A 23,155-nucleotide genomic window follows, 5' to 3' on the forward strand; every position below is an offset into this window, starting at 1 on the left:
TGCAACATGTGAATGGGATTGCTAAATTTGGACTATGAAGTCTGTAACAGCTTGGCACATCAACATTAGAGGCCTTTTGTGACAAGGAGTTTCAGCATTTCAGTCCTTGTACCTGATTCTTTCTGTAGTCCTGCTGGGAGTGCCTCAGTACTCGGTAACATAATCTGCAGATATGTCGGAAAGGGGCGTGCCTCTGGTCTCCGAGTTCCTCCAGCCTCAACATTGGGCCATCGCCACTGTCTGTGAACGGGGCCTGGAGCAGCTTAAAGATCTGCAAGGTCAAGATAGTAACCTAGTCAACACCAAAAAGCAAATCCGTCTCACATTACTCAAGTCTACAGGCTGAAAACCTACAAGATCCTGCTTCAAGATGGCAGCAGTACCCAAGCAACAGCAAATCCATTTTATTTTGCTCAGAATCATAGACTGTTTTTGATGCACCTGCACCTCCCTCATGCTACCACATGGAACAGTTGAGACGAATAGCACAGACACAGCTAGACAAGTAAATGATGGAGAAAGGAATAACAGAGTAAGCTGATAAGCTGAGATGAAGTAAGGTTTTCTTTGAACTCTGAAAACCCTTCATAACTGAAGTCTCTCTTCATTCTCTTCCATTCCAGTGAAAGCCTCTTTCTTTCCCCAAATCTTTGTCCAACAAAGCCCATCTTTCCTGTTACCATTCTCAAGAACCTTCAATGGGAAGGTCCCTTCTGTGATGGATTTGCTATTCTTCCTATGAAACGTGCCCAATTTTACAAAGTTGCCCTAACTGGTGTCTCAGAAATTCAACGACTACTTGCTTTTATATTTAATATCCCTATGCACAATAATCAGAGTCTAATTTGTCTTTAAACTTTATAAATATGTAAATTTGTTCTTCCCAGAAGAAAGAGGATTTCCTAACGATTGAGTTCAGAGCTTCAGTAACTTAAATAAAGTAGAAGTATTATTCCGAGGAATTAGAAACATGGAAACATAGAAAAATAGGAACAGGAGTAGGTCATTCGGCCCTTAAAGCCTGCTTTGCCATTCAACATGATCATGGCTGATCCTCTGTCTCAACATCATACTCCCACTCTCCCCCATACCTTTTGATGCCTTTAGAGTCTAGAAATCTATTTCCTTCTTAAATATATTCAATGACTTGACTTCCACAGCCCTCTGTGGTAGAGAATTCCACAGGTTCACCACCCTCATGAGTGAAGAAGTTTCTCCTCATCTCAGTCCTAAATGGTCCATCCCATATCCTGAGACTGTGACCCCTTCTTCTAGGCCCCCACCAGCCAGAGGAAACATTGCCCCTGCATCCAGTCTGTCCATCCCTGTCAGAATTTTATATGTTTCAATGAGATCCCCTCTCATTCTTTTAAACTCCAGTGAATACAGGCCTAGTCGGCCCAATCTCTCCTCATACGACAATCCTGCCATCCCAGGAATCAGTCTGGTGAACTTTCGCTGCACCCCCTCCATGGCAACTATATCCTTTCTTAGGTAAGAAGACCAAAATTGCACACAATACTCCTTCTGTGGTCTCACCAAGGCCCTGTACAGCTGCTATAAGACATCCTTACTCCTGTACTCAAGTCCTCTGCAATGAAGGCCTGCATACAATTTGCCTTCCTAACTGCTTGCCGGACCTGTATGCTTGCTTTCAGTGATTGGTGTACAAGGGCACGCAGGTCCTTTTGTACATCAATATTGCCCAATCTTTCATTATTTAAATAAAACTCTGCCATTCTGTTGTTCCTATTGAAGTGGATAACTTTACACTTATCCACGTAATACTGCATCTGCCATTTGCCCACACACTCAACCTAAGTCACCTTGAAGCCTCTTAACACCCTCATCACTCACATTCCCACCAAGTTGTGTGTCATCAGCAAACTTGGAAACATTATATTTGGTTCCCTCATCCAAATCATTGATATATATTGTGAATAGCTGGGGCCCAAGCACTGATCCTTGTGGATCACCGCCTGCCATTTCGAAAAAGACCCATTTATTCCAACCCTGTTTCCTGTCTGCTAACCAATTCTTAATCCATGCCAATACATTACCCCCAATCCCATGTGTTTTAATTTTACACACTAACCTCTTACATGGGACTTTATCAAAAGCTTTCTGAAAATCCAAATACACCACATCCACTGGTTCTCCCTTATCTATTCTGCTAGTTACATCCTCAAAAAACTCCAGTAGGTTTATCAAACATGATTTCTCTTTGCTAAATCCACACTGACTTTGGCTAATCCCGTTGATATTTTCTAAGTGTCCTGTTTATAATAGACTCTAGCACTTTCCCTACCACTGACGTCAGGCTAACCGGTCTGTAATTCCCTGTTTTTTCCCTCCCTCCTTTTTTAAATTGTGGGGTTAGAATTGCCACCCTCCAATCTGCCAGGACTGTTCCAGAATCTACAGAATTTTGGAAGATGACAACCAATGCATCCATTATTTCCATGCCCACCTCCTTTAGTATCCTGGGATATAGATTATCAGGACCTGGGGATTTATCCACTTTCAGTCCCACTAATTTCTCCGGCACTTTTTTTAGTAATACTAGTTTTCTTCAATTCCTCCTTCTCACTATACCTTTTGTTTTCTGATATTTCTTGGAAGTTATTTGTGTCTTCCTCTGTGAAGACAGAACTACGTAGTTGTTTAATAGCCCTGCCATATCCTTGTTCTCTTATAAGTTTTCCACTTTTGGATTGTAAGGGACCTATATTTGCCTTCACAAATCTTTTTCCATACTTAAAAGAGGACTGTAAAAACTTCTATATGTTCCTTCAAGTTTACTCTCGCTCTATTTTTCCTCTCTTAATTAATCTCTTGGCCCTACTTTGCTGAATTCTAAACTGCTCCAAATCCTCAGGCTTTCTATTTTTTCTAGCAACTTTATATGATTCCTCTTTGGATCTAATACTGTCTTTAACTTCTTTTGTTAGCCAAGGCTGGGCCACTTTTCCTGTTGTGTTTTTGCGCCAGAAAGGAATATATTACTGTTGCAATGCATATGTTCGTTCCTTAAATATTAGCCATTGCCTATCCACCATCATGTCTTTTAATGAAGTTCCCCAATTTACCTTAGCCAACTCACACCGGCTTTGTAGTTTCCTTTGTTTAGATTTAGGACCCTAGTTTCAGATTGGACTACTTTCACTTTCCAACCTAAGGGTGAATTCTATCATATTATGGTCATTGTTCCCTAAAGGTCCCCACACAACAAGATTATTAATTAGCCCCTTCTCACTGCACAAAATCAAGTCTAGGATAGCCTGTTCCCTTATTGCTTCCTCGACATACTGGTCTAAACAAAAACACAATTTCATACACATTCCAGGAATTCATCCACCACAGTATTATTGCTAATTTAGTTTGCCCAGTTTATATGTAGATTAAAGTCACCCATGCTTACTGTAGCACCCTTATTACATGCATCTCTAATTTCCTGCTGAATACTGTCTCCTACTTTACTACTACTGTTTGGAGGCCTTTAATACAACTCCAACTAATGTTTTCCACCACTTGTTGTTTCTTAGCTCCACCCAGATGGATTTGACATCTAGATTTTCTGAACCAATATCCTTTCTCACGATTGTACTGATTTCATCCTTAATTAACAATGCCACCCCACCTTCTTTTCCTTCTTGCCTGTCCTTCCTAAATATTGAATACCCTTGGATATCCAGTTCCCAACCTTGGTCACCCTGCAGCCATGTCTCTGTAATCGCAATCATATCGTACCTATTTACATCTATTTGCACTGTTAATTCATCTACTTCGTCTAATTGAGGATACACTAGCCAATTTAACACCAAAAAAGTTCTCCCCACAATTCCTCACCATAATTCCTTTACATTGCCTTTTTACACTGATGGCGCCCAGTTTCCAACTCCCTAACTTCACATATTTGGCAGGAACTCCCAAGGAAACTTGCCAGGTCTGCAGAGAAGACCTGATAGAAAAAGATGGGTCTGTTTCAGCAAATCTAGCAAGGTTTACATTAAGATTACTGACAAGTGCTTATCAGGAACCAGTCAGACACACAGAGCATAAAGGACAATGTAAAAACTACAACAAGTGCACAAGTTCATTACTATTGCAATAATCAAAAATGGCAAATATCTCTCTCATTTGTGCCAAGCAGACTACTCATTAACCACTACTCAAGAGCAGCTAGTCTCAAGAGAATGTCACAATACAGCTCAGCATGTGACTATATACATACTCCAAATGCTGCCACATTAATAAATTTTACTCATGAAGCATTGAACAGTTTCATTCACCTAAAACCATTTAATGAAAAAAAGTTTCCAAAATACACTTTTGAACAGAAATAATGGACAGCCCCCAGCCCTTTTCCCCACTATGACATCTCACCTGTTTTAGAATGTTTTGCTCTCTCATGAGTTTCTGTCGCTCTCGGTTTGGCTTATTGATCACCACTTCGAGCACATCTTGACCTGAATTTGGAACATCCGCAACAAAGAAAACCAAATCTTCCAAAAGCTTTGTAACAAAACTGTTGAAAATAAATTTTAAAAAGGTTCAGGAAGCCCAAATCTTAAGTTTAGAAGACAGCGTCAATTCTTCAGAACAATACAGTATTACAATATAAAATTTAAAACTATATAAAATATTAAACTAAACATAACATAGGAGGGTGTTTTTTTTTAAACATCTTTTGGCACCAAAGTCCTGGCCTGTACTTAATTTTTTAAAGCTGTGATTGGCATCCAAACCTGGCAAGAGTGATTTTCTTTTAAAAATACCATTATCAAAATATGGGTACTTCTAGTAAGGTCAGCATTTTCTGCCCATCCTTAACTATCCTCTTGAAGTTAGGCAGCCAAGAATCAGCCACGTTGATGTGGTACTGCACTCACATATCAGACAGCTTTCCTTTCCCAAGAGGATTAGTGAACCTGTTGTGTTTTGTTTTTGAAGGCAATCTGATAACTCCTGGTCGCTTTTTCTGATAATTTGAAGAAAGGGAAGAAAAAGCTAACTAACTATCATGATAAAATTTCAACTCGCTCTCTGGATCACCAATTCAGCAATATTCCAATATCCCTTTAATAACCCTGCTGTCCTTGACCCATTTGCAGACACGTTTCTTGCGTTGAAGACTTGATATGGGCTAAACATGTAATGAGGAGGAAGTCCTGAAATATCTGAATATGCCCTCCTATGGTGGTGTACTTGGGCAGTTCCATCCTAGGTGGGTCTTCAATGTCCTTATGTTTGAGGAGTGGGATGAGGGAGAATAACTGGACCCATTTGGAATCTATTCTTCAGTCGAAATTCATGCATTTTGTCTGTGTTTCTCAGCACTCTAATCTATTGCTTTATTAAACAGCAAATCTTAGAACTATCTGGGAAGAAAATTAGAGTGGGTTCAGGCAGAGGTACAGGTCAAGATGCTGAGATCTATTAGATGAAAAGATTTAGGTATAGCCTGGAAAGTTTACATAGAAAGCTTTTGTTACAAATATGAAAATAGGAATTGACATGAAGAAAAAAAATGACAAAAATATGAATGACAACAGGAAGTAAGGTTTTGTAGAGCGAAAGTGCACAAAGCTACAAGATTTTGAAAATATTCAAGGGTTATTTTAAGTGGGACCAATAACTGCATGAAAATTTCTTCTTCCTCCTTCCTTGCTGCCTACATGCACATGAAGGGGCATGCGGGCAATTTTCATTTTTATCTTCGATTTTACCTTCCTAGTGTTGTTTCCATTAAAAGAAAAGGTGCAGTTTATTATTTGGAATAGTTTGCATAGGGAGGCTGCAGGGGCAAACAGCTTAGATGGAGGTCAAATTGGACAGGCATCTTGAAAAGAAACTACTGCTAGAATGCTAATAGGATGAGTTAGATGGATCAATAGGTTTTTTTCCAGGCAGTGAGATGTTCTGCGTTTCTAGGTTTCAAACCCTATTGAGCAGCACAGGATATGTCTTTTTTTTCCCTAAATCTCCACAAACCATCCCTCGAAACCTCAGGCTTGTTCCAAATTTTTAAACTAACCATAAAGGTTCCAACCTTTATGAAAAACGGAGATGACCTAAGTATTCTGACCAACCTACACAATATACTTAATTGCTTAACCATCTCAAATCTTCTTAAGTTGACTGCAAGAGTTGGCCAGAACTAGGGAATCTTAGTCAATTTGCAGTATTCTTCCAATAAGGATGCTTTTATACGAGTTCTGGTAATGCTTCCAAATTGTTGTCTAAAAACACAGCACTATGGAAACTGGGAAAATCACAAACAGGAGGAGGATTCATGTTCCAACTTGTCAGGGAAATGCAAGTGGTCAACTACTGGCTGCCTGTTAAAAAGGTGTCACCTACCGTCTTTCATTCTGAGTAATAGTGCCCTTCTCAAGCTTGCCAGCTATCGAGGCCAACACTTTACTGGCATCATTGGCAAAGTCCAAGTCTCTCACTTCAGCTGGTGAAACGGGTACAATAGCAAATGCTTCTTTATCCTCTTTAGTTGGAGAGGTGCCAATCTAAAGAGGAAGGAGATAGCAACACTGTCAGTATCCAACAGTACTTTGACTTTTAATAGTTACACATTTCTTTTTCCCCAAAATTACCTTCAGCATAACTGGCCTCTCTTCATCTTTATCTATTGGTATATTGGTGCTGTGAACCCATGTGTTTGTGCAGAGATGCCGGAGTCGAACATAAGAGTTCCTGAAACACACATTAGTTTACGAATTAAATATAATTTCCCAATGACTTTGAATACACAAGTAATCTGCATTTATTTAGAGCCTATACTGGGATAACACGTCTCAAAGTGTTGCACAGGATCCAACAAATTTTGACAACTAGCTGCATAAGGAGGTATTAGGGAGCTTGCTCAAAGAGGTAGGTTTAAGCATAGTCTTAAAAGGAGGTAGGGAGCTAGAGAGGTTTAATGAGGGAATTCTAGAGCGAGAGGGCCGAAGCAGCTAGAGGCACTGCCATCATAGGTGAAACCATGGAAATCAGCGATGCGGAAGAGGCCAGAATATTAAAGCCATCTGTGAGCTACAGGCTTTAGAAAAAGGTTGAATTTCAGGAGAAAATCAACACATTAGCTGCTCTTGGTCATTTGACTCCACATTGTTTCAATACTTCAGGTAGTATACAATATTTTGCTTATAATTTGTGGCTTAAGGTTTGTGGGGGCGGGGGGTGGTATAATGATGTCCTTAAAGGAAAACAGATTACTGAAAATTTAAATTACGCTAGCCATACTCTGTCCACTTTAGATCTATACACCATAAGATAGCAATAAGTAACATTTTCCAACACAGCAAACATATTAACCGCTGACATAACTCTGCACATTTTCCTGGATTAACTGTAGTTTTGCTTTGATGCACAAAAACCAACACATTCGATCTCTGCTTCGATGCAGTTATGCACCAGTTTTGATCAGTAGATATCACGTACATGTAATACGTACAAAATCAGGCACCGAGATACTGAATGTATTGATAAATTTGTACATGTTCAAGTAGCCTCAGTTTATTGGCTGAGGTAGTTTGTTGAATAAGGTGTTTGGGGAGGGCACTTCACTATGAATACTGGAGACACGTGTTGTCTCCTTTGCTACCTTTGTTATACATTTCTGACCAAGGATGCATCATTCAGGCTTCCAGGAAAGGGGGCTAGATTGTGTGACTGAGCACAGTCTTTGATCTACAAGAGTGACCATTTAGACTCAAGATATACAGTGCACAAGCAATTCATTAGCAGTTCATCCCAAAATAGATTGTAAAATGGGTAGACTTCAGTGACAGAATAAAACAAATTCCAACTTTGATTTTGACTGAAAGTCTACAGCCTTAATTGCAACACTATCCATGCATAATTGCTTATGCACTGTCAAGCGATTAGAGAATTGCAAAATTAAGCATTTGTTTCTTGGACCCAGCAACTGAAGCCAAGTTCTGATAAAACACGTGACTTGTTGACCAAGCGATTTCATGTATTGAACGGGAATTTCTCAAACTGGAGAGTAAGCAGTGTGCAAATCTCTAGCATAATAAGATTCTTTCAACAGTTTAAAAAAAAACTCACAAAACACTCAAAATGCTGGTTTGATCTGTAGAAAGGGATATTAAATTTGTGAAATCATTGCACAGAAGATCTGAGCACAAAGCAAACTTGCATCCATTAAGTGGTTTAGCTTGCAGGAGTATGAGCACGATACCACCAATGGATATGCCATTTCTTACGTGCAGCAGTCTTGTCCACTATGTTAATGACTAGCCATATGGAGTGGTTTAGGAGTTCATGTCTGATCAGCTGCACTCATTCATAGATTTAAAAAATACTGTTGTTGGTCACATGATCTCAATACTCACATGCACTTCAACTTTGTGCACAGATTTATTGGCAAGATGAAAATCAGAGAGAGAATAATTTTTAGGAAGCGTCTTCCTTTAGTTACTGAATGTTAAATGTTTGCGAAGTAAATGTACACAAAGTATAGGTAACCGTATAGTGCAACTGTTAGCTAAGGTGTTTCCTACGAAAGTAGTGCATGTGGTTAAAATGGTGCCACTGTAAGCCACACCAACAATAACTACTGGGTAAAAGGAATGAGTGTACTGGGTAATGATTGTATGTGGGCCGATTGCTTCTTACTAGACTGGTCTCACACTAACCCAAGGAATACAATTGGGTCTAGGCCTGGGGCATAGAATTTGGAAAGGGGGACTTTGAAGATTTGTCTGCATACCAAGAGAGAGACTTGATGCTTATGACTTCATGGATGTTTAACATGTCAATCAGTGTTAGTTGATGGAAGAGAAATGTTTGAATGTAACTCTTTCGAGTACAAACCCGTTTCCATCTGTTTCAGATGAAGTTACATTGTTTCATAGTTTTGCCATTGTGAGATTTGAACTCTTGATCTTGGGGTTACAAACCCAGTACCATAACCACTTGGCTATTTAGGCATTTTTAGTGGAGGCAAGCTGACAACAAATATTACAATGAACTAGAGCGAATAAATTTCACACGCCCCATCCAGCCATAATTTGTTACAAAATTGCAGTCAGTCAATCTACAATCTAGGTTCAACTACAAAGCTTGGCACTTTGAGAACTACCATTGAGCAAAAACACTGGTCTGAACTTCAAAATGTACAACTCGTGACAATTTGTGTACATTTGCCAAAATAGATGATTTCTCATAAACTTGGTCCAATAAAACTTTCAAATGTATTTTCAATGCACTTCTCATTGGATATTCCAATTGCCCAATGCAGGGAGAAAGTTTATTTTAAAGTTCATATCTGCATGAAGTTCTCTTTCTAATAGTTTCTGCAACAGTTATTTAATGTCATTCTATTTATTAAAAGGTGGTTTGTTTATTAAGATTTGTGATAGTAATGAGACATGTGGTTGGCAGTTGATAAACATAATATAAAGCTCTTGACTAACTGCTATAAGTTATGTAAAGAAAGAGAAAACATATTTATATAGAAGGGGAGGCGGTGGTGTAGTGGTATTGTCACTGGTCTGGTAATCTGGAAACTCAGGGGTGATGCACTGGGGGTCCTGGTGGAATTTGAATCCAATAAAAATCTGGAATTAAAAGTCTAATGATGACCGATTGTCATAAAAAAACCCATCTGGTTCACCAATGTCCATTAGAGAAGGAACTCTGCTGTGGGCCATGTAGGCCAGACCACGTAAGGATGGCAATGTGGTTGACTCTTAAGTACCCTCTAAACAAGGGCAATCAGAGATGGGCAATAAATGCTGGCTGAGCCAATGACGCCCACATTCCATGAACGAAAAAAAAATCTTTCATGTCCTCGGGATGTCCAAATGTTCTTCAAAGCCAATAAAATACTTCTGAAGTGCAGTCACTATTGTGATATAGGAAATGTGGAAGCAAACTTATGCACAGCAAAGTCTCAAACAACAGCTGGTCTGTTTTTGGTCATATGGATCAAGGGATAAGTATTGTCCAGGGCAGCAAAGGCACATCAAAGACCTGTTCAAATAGTGCCAGAGGGTATTTACATCCCCAGGAGGGCAGATGGGTTTCTGCTTTAAACTCCTAAAGATGAGAGATAATGTTAAACTGAGGATGAACTCTCCTGTTTGATATACACACACTTCTCGCTCATACAGATGTATAGATGCCACTTAAATGCATCTATACTGGTCACTTCAATCAGTCCCTGAGATAGCAAGTTCCACATTCTCATCACTCTTTGGGTAAAGAAGTTGCTTCTGAATTCCCTATTGGATTTCTTGGTGACTGCCTTATATTGATGGCCTCTGGTTATTCTCCTTTCCATAAGATGAAACATTCTCTCTGTATCCACTCAACAAAACCTTTCAATTTTCAAGGCCTCCATTAGATCACCCCTCAAGCCTTCTTTTTTCAAAAGAGAGATCCAGCCTGTCCATCATTTCTTGATTATGTATACCACAAATTTCTGGTTATTATCCTTCTAAATCTTTCCTGCACCCTTTCCAGTGCCTCAATACCTTTTTTATAATATGGCAACCAGAACTGCATGAGGTACTCAAATCGTGATCTAACAAGGTTCGATTCAGATTTTGGCATAAATTGCCTACTTTCAATTCTATCCCTCTAGGTTTGCTATTTTTTTTAAATGACCTTGCTAACCTGTGGCATAACACTTAGTGATTGTATTGGAAAGTGCATGTTCATGGCTTCTGGGTGAGAACTGAATTGAGCTTGACTACGATGCCTTCCATGATGAAATAATCTGCTGGAATTTGCTGTTTAGGTTGATGCACAAAGACATCCTGTTGGACAAGATGCACCATGAAACTGTCTTTGGGGGAGGGGGTGGGGGAGGTGAAATAAACTTTTCCCCATGCAACTTTCTATGAGTTCATTAAAACAAGCATGAATGTATTTTTGATTGTTCAGCGTGAATTACATCCTTGCTTAATGAATGGTGCTAGAATGTTCATTAAGTAAATATGCACACTGAGTTCATTTACTTGTATTACTTGTATTACTGTGTGAGAGAATGCAAGTTGTTTCCTGGTTGAAATTAGTGCTGTGTCACCGCAGCCACACCTAGTGACCAGTCTGTGATTTATTTTGGACATCAATGGGTTAAGAGTTCCAAGGTAAACTTGAACTTGGATACCACGAACAAAGACCACATTTATAAAATTTTAACTCTCCATATGACTGACCTACTGAACTGCAAATGAGTTCAGAACAACCTTCATACTTAATTTTAATCACGTACTGAGTCAAATATATACTGACTGTTGGGACTCTTTGTCCCTATATAATCAACGGCATATGAAAATAGGTTAGCAGTTAGAAAATTATTATTGGGCAGCAGCTGGACATGTTCTTGCCTCGTGACTGTCAACAATAGGTGAAAAATAAACAAAAATTCTAAACTAGAACCCAGACAGTGCATTTTTCCCAAGTTGGGTATCCATCATATTCCAAACAGAAGGTGCCAGATGATTCTTAGTTCTCATTAGTATCAATATTGGTAGCAGTTTTATTTCAGTTGGTCAGTCCAATGTTATAGTAGTATTAGTAATATATTAGTAATCCAGAGGCCTGAACTAATTATATAAATTTATCTGTTCAATTCCCACCACAGCTACAAGGGAATTTAATTCAATTGATAATAATAATTAATAAAATCCACAATAAAAGGCTAGTTATCAGTAATAATAACAATGAAACCACCAGATTGCTGTAAAAAGCCACTTGGTCCATTAATGCCCTTTAGGGAAGGAAATCTGCCATCCTTAGCTGGCCTGTGTGCAACTCGAGACCAACAGTAATGTGATTGATTCTTAAATGTCCTCTGAAATGGCCAAGGAAGTCACTCAACAGTCACAACCTGACACACTAGCTCTTTCTCTCTCCATAGATGCTGCCAGAACTGCTAAGTAGTTCCAGCACTTTGTTTATATTACAGCAAGTCGCTCAGTTGTATTCACCACCTTCGAGGGCAATTAAGGATTGGAAATAAATGCTGGCCTTGTCAACAATGCCCATATAGCATTGATAAATTTAAAAAATGGGTGTTCAAATCTCACTCCCGAGACTTCAATACGTCCGACGCTGCAGAGGTGACATCTTTCGAATGACATGTTAAACTGATGCCCTGAATGGCCTCTTGAGCAGGAGGTTAGTTCTTCCTCGTGCCCTGGCCAATATCAACTTCTCATATATCTTGGGACCTTGCTGTGTGCAAATTGGCTGCCACATTTTCAAAAACAGTGACTATATTACAAAAGTGCATCAACTAGCTGTAAAGTGCATTGCGGAGGCCCGAGGTTGTAATCACACATCACAGAATCACAGGTTTTTTACAGCGCAGAAGGGGGCCCTTTGATTCTGCACTGGCTCTCTGAATGAGAAATTTACTTAGTGCCATTCTCCACCTTCTCCCCATAAACCTGCACATTCTTCCTTTTAGAAAACAGTCTAATTCCCTTTCGAGTGCCTCAATTGAACCTGCCACCACCATAATCTCAGGCAGTGCATTCCAGACCTTAGTCAATCGCTGCATGGAAAAGTTTTTTTCTCATATCGCTTTTGCTTCTTTTGCAAATCACTTTAAATCAGAGCCCTCTCAACATTGATTCTTTCATGAGTGAGAACAGTTTCTCCCTATCAACTCTATCCAGACCCCTCGTAATTTTGATTCTTATACAAGTTCAACAAAACCTCCTTGCTCTCGTATGCTATGCTCCTATTAATAAAGCCTCGGATACTCTATGCTTTATTAACTGTGCTCTCAACCGGTCCTGCCACCTTCAATGAATTATGCACCTATACACCCAGGTCCATCTGCTCCCACATTCCCTTTAGAGTTGTCCCCTTTATTTCATCTCGAGTCTGTGTTCTTTCTACCAAAATAAATCACTTCACATTTCTCCACATTGAACCTCATCTGCCATCTGTCCAGCCATTCCCCCAACTTGTCTATATCCTTCTGAATTTCTACACTATTCTCCTCACAGCTTACAATGCTTCCAAGTTACGCATCATCAGCAAATGTTGAAATTGTGCCCTGTTCACCAAGGTCTAGGTCATTAATGTACATCTGGAAAAGCAAAGGTCCCAACACTGACTGCTGGAGAACTCCACTACACTTCACTCAGCCAACTTTGTATCCATATTGCTCCTGTCCCGTTTATTTCATGCGTTATAACTTTTCTCAAGTCTGTTGTGCAGTACTATATCAAATGCCTTTTGGAAGTCCATGTACACCACGTCAACAGCATCACCCTCATCAACCCTCTCTGCCACCTTTTGAAAAAACTCCAGTAAGTTGGTTACACACAATTTTTCCTTACGAAATCCATGCTGCTTTCCTTAAGTAACCTGCAATTGCCACGTGACTATTAACTTTCGCCCAAATTATTGTTTCCAGAAGTTTCCCCACCACCAAAGTTTCGCTGACTGGCCTCTAGTTCCTGGGCTTATCTTTTCTGGCACCATAGGCACTATGTAAATGCAACTCTTTCTTTCTTTTGACTTACTTGGTCGGGCAATTTGGATGTAAGTTGCAACAAGATTCTGATTATTGTCTGCTTTGAAAAAATTCTCCATCGAGTGAAAATGCCCCTTTTGGTTATAAAATGCAGGGAATTTTAGGAGATCAAAAGAAAATTCCAAAGTTTCAGAGCTTGACATAATTTCAAAAATATTCTTAAAACACCAGTGCCATAATTTTAAATTTTTAATTTTAATTTTTTGTGAAAGCGTGCATAATGTTGTGAACATTGAGCAGCTGTTTCATGAATGTCTAATTTGTATAAATTTACATTTGAATTTGCCCAAATGCATTAATCGATCATACCTTGGAACAAGAGAGTCCCCTCTTTGAAGGGTAGTTGTATCTAGCTCAAAGATGGAGGAGATATGATTCCCTTCTGGCACTGACACCAGTGTGTACATCACCTTCTCCTGGAGAGTGCGTATTCGGTTTCTCAAGGCTTCCTGATCAGAGTCCATCTAATGGAGACAACATACAAGGTCTTAACATTTTCAGACAGAGATTTAGCAGAGAACAGAGCACTAAATGGAATTTAAAGATGCAGATGAAAATAATTGATGATGTCTGCTCGCCCATTATCTTCAACATAATCCAAGTTTCATAAAGTTACTCACTCATAGCAGGAACTGGGTTCACTCAAAATCCTTGAAGCCTTAAGTAGTGTAATTTTCCTGGCACTAAAATCCCCACTCAAACATCCCACTTTCATTTGCAGTTTCATTCTTTCCACAGGCAAAATTCACAGCATATACTGAAGGAGACATCAACAAAGGAATGTTGACTCCAACAAAATATTTTTTCAAACACAATGGGGGTGATATGAATTCCAAACTGACTTTCTAAAAATTCATTCACAAGATGTGGGCATCGCTGGCTAGGCCAGCATTCACTGCGCATCCCTAATTGCCCTTGAGGAGATGGTGGTGAGCTGCCGCCTTGAACTGCTGCAGTCCATGTGATGTAGGCACATCCACAGTGCTGTTAGGGGGGAATTCCAGGATTTTGAGCCAGTGAAGGAATGGCAATATAGTTCCAAGTCAGAATGGTGTGTGGCTTGGAGTGGAACTTCCAGGTGGTGGCGTTCCCATGGTTCTGCTGCCCTTGTCCTTCTGGATGGTAGCAGTCATGGGTTTAAAAGGTGCTGTCTAGGGAGCCTCCGTGTGTTCCCGCAGAGCAGTATGGTGCAGAGGGTTGGTGACTGCAAAGCGAGCTATATAAAACAAAATCCTATTCTGATATGCATAAAGAAAGAAGGACTTTTTTTTTGGAGCCAGACAGAAGGAGGTGGTGGTAGCCCCATGCATCCGGTGCACTTGTCTTTTTAGGTGGTAGAGATTGCAGGTTTGGAAGGTGTTGTCGAAGGAACATTGCTGAGTAACTGCAGTGCATCTTGTAGATGGTACCAGCTGCTGGCCACTGTACATCAGTGGTGGAGGGAGTTAATGTTTAAGATAGTGAATGAGTGCCAATCAAGTGAGCTGTTTTGTCCTGGGTGGTGTCAAGCTTCTTGAGTGTTATGGGGGCTGCATTCATCCAGGAAAGTGGGGAGCATTCCATCACACTCCTGAACTGTGCCTTGTAGATGGTGGACAGGCTTTGGGAAGCCAGAATGCGAGTTACTCACCACAGAATTCTCAGCCTCTGGCCTGCTCTTGTAGCCACAGTATTTAAATGACAAGTCCAGTTCAGTTTCTGGTCAATGGTAACCTTCAGGATGTTGATAGTGGGGGATTCAGTGATGTCATGCCATTGAATGTCAAGGGGTGATAGTTGGACTCTCTCTTGTTGGTCACACTGCCTGGCGCTTGTGTGGCGTGAATGTTACTTGCCACTATCAGCCCAAGCCTGTATGTTGTCCAGGACTTGCTGCATATGAAAATAGACTGCTTCCATCCGTCATTACAGAGGAACCTTTTGCTGGAGATTTACAATAACTGAGGGATGAGAAGGACTTAAAAGGAGAAGGCTTAAATCAGGAAAAACAGGAATCGCGTTACTTAAGGAATAGTTACTCCTTCAGACCCATTACAATAATCAAAATAAGTTTCTATGTCCTGCAAGCAAAATTGCCTTACAATATGGTAAATCAGAAGCAGCAACGACAAGGCTTCTGAAAAATTGACCAAAGTTTGAAATATAAATTCAACTTTAAAACGTGAAAATCTATATTCTGTATGGAAGCTTTTTGGAAAATTTCCATTTTGTTATGCGTTAAAATTTAAGGAAAAAAAGTGAAAAATTAAACAAACATTTATGGCAGATTTCACTGTAGCTTTGATTAAATTGAAGCCCCCTCAATTTTATTACTGAATACTTACTTCTCCAAACCAAAACAAGCACCAATGGAAGACTGATAACAGTAACTGAAATATGACAAACCAACATCGAGGTTTATCACCTTGAGCTAACAAAAACTTTGGTGAAGTCTGTGGCTCGTTGGATGAAGCAATTGCAATTTCAGCCAAAGCATGGAGAGATAGGGAGGCGGAGGGAGAAGTCAAGTCAGTCTGTTTTGAGTAAACAGTGAAAAATATTCAGAAGTCAGGCAGCCAGAATAGCTTCTGGACATCTTGTAATAGATAGACTCGTCCAACGGGAAGGGCATCCCACTAGGCCCAAGAAGGAAAACAATTTCAAAACAGTGAAGGAGAGGAAAATTGTAAATGAATTCGCAAATTATCATATTTATACTATATATTGAAATGAAGAATAGAAAAATACCCCCCCCCCCCCAACCAGTAGTAAAATTCTGAAGAAAGTGGGGAACACAGATTCAACAGTGCAGATACACCATTTTTTTAAAATTAAAAAAGTAGTTTATTGCATAAGTTTTAAATATAGTTGTATTGAATACAGTAGAAAGCAAGGCATGATGAATTTGTACAAGGCATTAGTCAGGATATAGCTGGAGAATGATGTGCCATTTTAGTCAACTCACTCTAGAAAGGATGTTTTAAAAAAAATCACGGGCAGGATGTTTCAGATGACAGGGTTTCCCAATCCAAGAGTTGACAGGGAACACATCCCTGTTGCCACCAGCTGCCCTGCAGCCATTTAATGCTCAGCGGGGTGTTAATTGGCGAAGGGGAAGACTTCCACCCCATGTAGGAGATCGCCCAGGCTTGGAGGGCTGCCAGCCAATCCAATTTGCTGACAGCTCTGTAGCCCCAGCAGTGCCAGGTTCAAGCAGTGGCCACTGTTGGGACTATAGCCAGTCCCCAAAGATGAGGAGCTAATGGAGGCCAGACTTCAGCAAAGTCCATGGTAAGAATGGGGCCTGGCTGGAAGGCCCACCCAAGGGGTTGGGTGGGGGCCATGCTGGGTTTGAGGCTGATTGGGATGGTGGTGGGGGGTAAGAATTAAAAAAAGTGGGTAAAGCCCATGTCAGACTACCTCCAATGGGAACTGGGGATCCCCAGAAACGGACATCACACCCACCCCCTTGACCAAAACCAGCTTGCACAGTAAAAGCTCCCAGGATAACCACCTGGCATGGGCCCCCCCATGCAGTGGGTACAATAGCAACAAGACTGGGATGAGGCATGTGAGTGGCCATTAATTGGCCACTTAAGGGCCTTAATAGACCCAAGGATGGATTTGGCTGCCCAATACATTCACCGCCCTCCCTGTAAAATGGGAGACAAATGATTAGGGCAGGCGAGGAGGTAGCAGGCAGGCCCACGCGTTGCATTTTGCAAGCCCTCCCACTTCAAACCCAGCTACAGGGGACTGGACTATAAAGCTCCTCCCCATAGAATCATACAACACAGTAGGACATTCAGCCCAACACACTTGTGCTGGCTCTCTGAAAAAGTCATCCAGTTCATCCTTCTGTTCACACAACCCTGCAAATGTTTCCTTTTTAAGCAAAGGTCCAATTTCCTTTTGAAAGTTACTCCTGAATCTCAATACTGAAACCCTTTCAGACAGTGCGTTCCACAGCACAATTTGCTGCATAAGATCATAACAATTATCCGCCTCCAGGTTCTTTTGCTGATTCTTTTTAAAATCGGTGACCTCTGCTCATCAGCCCTCTGGCCAGTGGAAACAGTTTCTCCCATTCTCCTCTATTAATATCCCCAATAATTCTGAACATGTCTGTTAATTCTCTTCTCAACCTTCACTGCTCAAAAGGAGCACAATTCCAGCATCTCTAATCCCCAAAACTCCTCGACCTTTGTAGGGTTCTAATAAATCTATGCTTCGCACGCTCGCTCCAAGGCCTTGACATCCTTTTTCAGTTGTCTGCCCAGCATTGAACACAATAATCAAACTGCTTCCTAGCCTGAGTTTTCTAAATGTTTGGTTAGCTTTCTTGGTCTTGTACTCTATTACCCTGTTTATAAACCAAGGGCTCCAAATGCTTTATTATAAAAAAAAACAGCCTCCTCAATTTACCCTAGCTGCCACCTTCATGTGATTTGCATACATGAAACACCAGATGTCTCTGTTTCTGCACCCTTTTAAAATTGGACTAAAATAGCTATGCCTGGGATGAAACGATATATAGATACAATCAGGGAATTCAAAAAACTAGGGATAGTATTTATTATGCACATTAAGAAGGGAATCCAAATGGAAGTGTTCAAAACTTTAAAACGGTAGATTGTGAAAAGAAATTATAGATTTGGGGTTAATACTGGAAGCATAAAGTGCTGGAAAAGCCAGAAGAAATCATTTCAATTCAGTTATTAGAATATGGGTTACACATTACCAGAATTAACTTATAAAGGTGAGTCAACCATGCACTTAAAGAATTAAGTCAAAACTTCAAAAATATTAAAAACTCTGAAGGACAAGCATGAAGCGGGATTACAGTCAATAGCTCTAATGCGAGTTAGGACAGACACGAGATGCATAGACTCTTTCACGGGTGCTGCCATTTATAACTGGTTTATAATTCTAGCTTCCAACCTTGATCCAAAATTATCATTGTAAATCAATCCTGACCTAGTACATTTCAGGAAGGGAAAAACATTGGAGAGTAGGAAAAGATTAAAATTCTCAAGGATATGGAGGAAAAGAGAGAAGCCCTTATTTACTGTGTATAAATATCTCCTAGGGCTTGCTTAATTGCCTTAGGTATTCAGGGGGGAATTTCCAAGTTCATCAGAACATAGCCATCTCTGCAACTATCTGCACTCCGTTATTCAAGGGCACAGCTCTGCTGGGAAGACTGCTCCCGCTCCTAATTTCTACCCATTCAATTTCTTAATTTATCCTTGAAAACATTATCCTCAACAGTCGCACCAAACTGTTCCGAGAAGCAACGGCTGTAGCAAGTTCACTCGAGGTGGTGAAGTTGTGATGGACTAATCAGAATTTCAATGCATCTTCCCAACAATGAGGAAGGCCTGAATCCAATATTATTGGAGATACTTTGTGCTTTGTTCAAAGTTAACATTCAATTTTTTTAATTCATTCACAGGATGTGGGCTTCACTGGCTAGGCCAGCATTTATTACCCATTCCTAGTTGCCCTTGAGAAGGTGATGGTGAGCTGCCTTCTTGAACTGCTGCAGCCCATGTGATGTAGGCACACCCACAGTGCTGTTAGTGAGGGAGTTCCAGGATTTTCACCCAGCAATAGTGAAGGGACAGCAATATATTTCCAAGTCAGGATGGTAGTGGCTTGGAGGGGAACTTCCAGATGGTGGTGTTCCCATTTATCTGCTGCCCTTGTCCTTCTAGATAGTAGTTGGAAGGTGCTGTCTAAGGAGCTCTGGTGAATTCCCACCGTGCATCTTGTAGTTGGTACACACTGCGTTGGTGGTGGTGGGAGTGAATGTTTGTGGACATGGTGCCAATCAAGAAGCTGCTTTATCCTGGATGGTGTCAAGCTCCTTGGATATTGTGGGAACCGCACTCATCCAGGCAAGTGGAGAGTATCCCATCACAGACTTGGGCCTTGTAGATGGTGGACAGGGTTTGGGGAGTCAGGAGGTGAGTTACTGTTCAGCCTTACACATAAACCAGGGGTACTAAGGTCAATAATGCCACATTCTGCATGTGCCAAATGTCAACTTATTTCAGTTCAACAAGTTCTTTATTTAATCCAGGGCTTTTACTTTTACACAGGCAGTCATACGATGGGCTGATGATAGCTTGGTTAAGGTCTGGCAGGAGTTTGATTAGATATGCATCTGACATGACAACAAACAAACAGTATTTGTTTTGTTAGGCATTTTATCATGTTTGATAACTGCAAACTTCCCTTAAACATTCAACACAATGATAATAAATTATTCAAAAGCAAAATACTGCAATCAAAAAGAAAAGCAAAAAATGCTAGAAACGCTTAGTGGGCCAAGCAGCCTTTGTAGAGAGAGTTAATGTTTGAGGTTGATGACCTTTCAATATAACCTGGAAAAAGTGAAGAGCTATAATAGGTTTCAAACAAGTACAGACTAGGAAAGGGGAGGAAAGAACAAAAAAAAGGGTGGAAGGCAGGAAATTAAATGGCAAAAGGGATGATGGTGCAAGACAAAAAGAGAATAATAATGCAACAAGTAAAGAAACAGAAAGTGGATCTAGAGATGGTGTAAATGGGAATTGCAAAATTATTCCCAACAAGTACTGTTGGAATACATTAAGAGTGTTGACTACAATCTGAAATTGTTTATGTTGTGTTCAAAAGTTTGTAAAATGCTTCTTCATAAAATAAGGTGCTGTTCTTCTATTGTAAGCTTAATTAGAATAGCATAGGAGGCCAAGGGCAAAGAGGTCAGAGTGGGAGTGGGCTGAAAAATTAATATGACGTGCAACTGGAAGCTTAGGGTCATATATGCAGACTCAAGTGTTCCACAAAGCAATCAGTCAGAGTTTGGTCTCCCCAACATGAAGGAGACTGCATCGTGAGCAGAAAATACTGTATAGTAAAGCACCGCATCCACAAACATTCACTTCTTCCACCACTGACACACTGTGTTTGTGTTTGGGGCCTTGGACAATGGGAAGGGAAGAGGTAAAAGGGACAGGCATTGCGTCGCATCCCTTTCCCAAGAAGGTGCTGTGAGAAGAGAGGTGTGTTGGGTGTGACAGGGGAGTAGACCAGGATGTCATGGAAGGAATGGTCCCTTTGGAACACTGAAAGGGGAGGGGATGGGAGGGGAAGATGTGTTTGATGGTAGCATCACGCTGAAGGTGGCAGAAATGGCAGAGGGCAGTCGGTTGCACGTGGAGCTGGTTCATTTATTGTTGTTATTACTTAGCTATTTAAACTCTAAGCAATTTCTACTGGAAGAATAGAATTTGGTGGTTTTTAAGAACACATTAGGCTTTACGAAGATAAGAGGAAGGCAACAAAAATCAAATCAAACTCAATGTTCAGCTTGGTAAACAGTGCAAGGTCATATACTAAAATGCCTTGCTTAATTATGCATAAAGTGAAACTTGCCAGGACAGATCTAATGACTTGTATGATAAAGATTGCTTCCACCTTGAGATACTAGGTCATTGCCCATAAATCAGTCATCCTCTAGATTATCATCCCAAGGTACTACATAAGATGCAAGGCGAAATGGATACCGAGTCAAAAGAGATGTTTGTAGGGGAAGCAAACACTTGGTCGAAGAATTTGTATATAAGAAGGATTTTAAAAAAATGCAAGTGAAGAGAGGACACTAAAAAAATGAGTGAGGAGAAGAGGCAGAGAGGTTTAAAGAAGGGAATTCGAGGGCATAGGCTTGGGCAATGAGGCACAATCAGCAACAATGGGCTAAAAGGATGGGGTGAACATGGATGTCGGAATTGAAGGAGGAGAGTTCAGGAGGGGGACAGGGATGATCTCAAATTTGAAGCTTTGAAGAACAGTGAGCCCATGTAAATGAGAGAAGACAGGAATGTTGTGCAAATTATACTTGGGTACAGCATAGGATACAAGCAGCAGGATTACCAATTATTAGTTTCTAGACTGAAAGCAGATTTTCAAGAATGAAACTTATACGAATTATTTTAAAGATACTTCGAATTACTTGCTTGCCTCAGCTCACCAGTGCCCACATTGGATTAAAAAAACAGCTCTGAAGACTTCAGGAAGTAAATACAGGAACACGCCATTCTTGGCACTGGACGCCCTTCCAGAGGTTGGGCAGGTATCCAGTGTTAAGAGCAGTGAATCTCAAACTGGTATTGTTTACAATTCCAAATGGTAAAATTATATTTAGGCAGTTGTTTTAAAACGCCAAAGAATTTTTAATTTCTGTATTTGGTCTCACCCAGTTGTTTTAAATGTACCCCAGACAACTTGTAGACATAGAATTATCATCCTTATGTTAAATATGCAGGAGTTTGAACTACAGGTTACAAGCATTACAGACACATGGCCCATTCACAAGCATTATGCAACTGTAAAAAAGCTTTCTTAGCAAGATAGAGAGGAGGAGGAGGGGGAAAGACAGCACAGTACAAATACTCCCCCTGCTGCTGGAATTGCATATTTCATTGGAAGCAAAATCCGGTTTATTTAATATCAAACAAGGGAACTCAGGGGTTGGGGAAGAGGGGGGGAAATCAAACTGAATTTGGCCTAGTGACTCCTGCTAGAAAAATGTGCACGTGCACACACGGACATTCAGGAATGAAAGTATTTTCTTCAACTGCAAAACTTACTATGATTTAACATCTGCCTAGGCTCACACAAGGAAAATAAAATGAAAGTTGCACAAATGACAAAACAGTTAGCAAACTTTAAATCCCCACTGAAACACAAGGTAACATTCACCTTTGTGTTCCACACCAAAACATCCAGCAGTGTCAAGCAGCCCCTTTCCAATAAAGTCCCACAAGTCAGCCAGGATCGATAAACAGGACATTAGTTGCAGGCTCCAGCTGTTCACTGAATTTATCTATCAATACATCTGCTTTTTGAAGGGATATTGGAACTTTTCTTCTCCTCCTCTCCAACTCTGCTTGGAGCAGAGAATAAGAAAAATGAGGGGGCAGGGGAGATAGAGAAGTTTGAACTTTGAATTACATACGAACATGAGTCAGGAGCAGGGGCAGGCCATTTGGCCCTTCAAGCCTGTTCCACCTTTCAATAAGATCTTGGCAGATCTGATTCTGGCCTCAACTCTTTCCTTCCTACCCCCAACAACTTTTGACTCCCTTGTCTATTGAACTCAGCCTTAAAAATATTCAATGACCCTGCCTCAGCCGCTGTCTGAGGAAGAGTTCCACAGACTTTCTTGCCTATCATCTCCATCCTGTCCTCTATGACCTGATCATATTTCTTCTAATCATACAATCATATAGCACAGAATGAAACCAGTCAGTCCATCGTGCCTTTGCCATTTCTTTGAAAGAACTATCTTCCCTCACAGCTCTCCAATTTTTCCTCTTCAATTATTTCTTTATTCAGTTCTGTTTTGAAAGTCATTATTGAATCTGTTTCTACCATCATTTCAGGCACTGCTCACTGCATTCTAGAAAATAACTTCATCATAAATCATTTACAGCACAGAAGGAGGCCATTCAGCCCATCGGGTCCATGCCAGCTCCCTGCAGAGCAGTCAAGTCAGTCCCACTCCGCCACTTGGTCCCTGTAGCACTGCAAGTTTATTTACTTCAAGTGCCCATCCAATTTCCTTTTGAAATCATTGATTGTTTC

General features: G+C 40.5%; 1 protein-coding gene across 7 annotated transcripts in view; it reads right to left on the bottom strand.

Moving 5' to 3' along the window:
- The window catches only part of itpr1b (inositol 1,4,5-trisphosphate receptor, type 1b), a 492,964-nt gene that overhangs the window by 300,635 nt on the left and 169,174 nt on the right, over positions 1-23,155 (bottom strand). For all 7 annotated transcript variants that reach the window (XM_041191125.1, XM_041191131.1, XM_041191128.1 and 4 more), the window contains 5 exons: positions 13,853-14,007; positions 6,612-6,711; positions 6,364-6,524; positions 4,387-4,528; positions 113-271 (listed from right to left, as the gene is read on the bottom strand). In XM_041191125.1, coding sequence (XP_041047059.1) covers positions 113-271; positions 4,387-4,528; positions 6,364-6,524; positions 6,612-6,711; positions 13,853-14,007 — 717 coding nt within the window. The remainder of the gene's footprint in view (positions 1-112; positions 272-4,386; positions 4,529-6,363; positions 6,525-6,611; positions 6,712-13,852; positions 14,008-23,155) is intronic.

This window comes from Carcharodon carcharias, chromosome 7, assembly GCF_017639515.1.
Source record: "Carcharodon carcharias isolate sCarCar2 chromosome 7, sCarCar2.pri, whole genome shotgun sequence".
NCBI classification, from domain to species: domain Eukaryota; kingdom Metazoa; phylum Chordata; class Chondrichthyes; order Lamniformes; family Lamnidae; genus Carcharodon; species Carcharodon carcharias.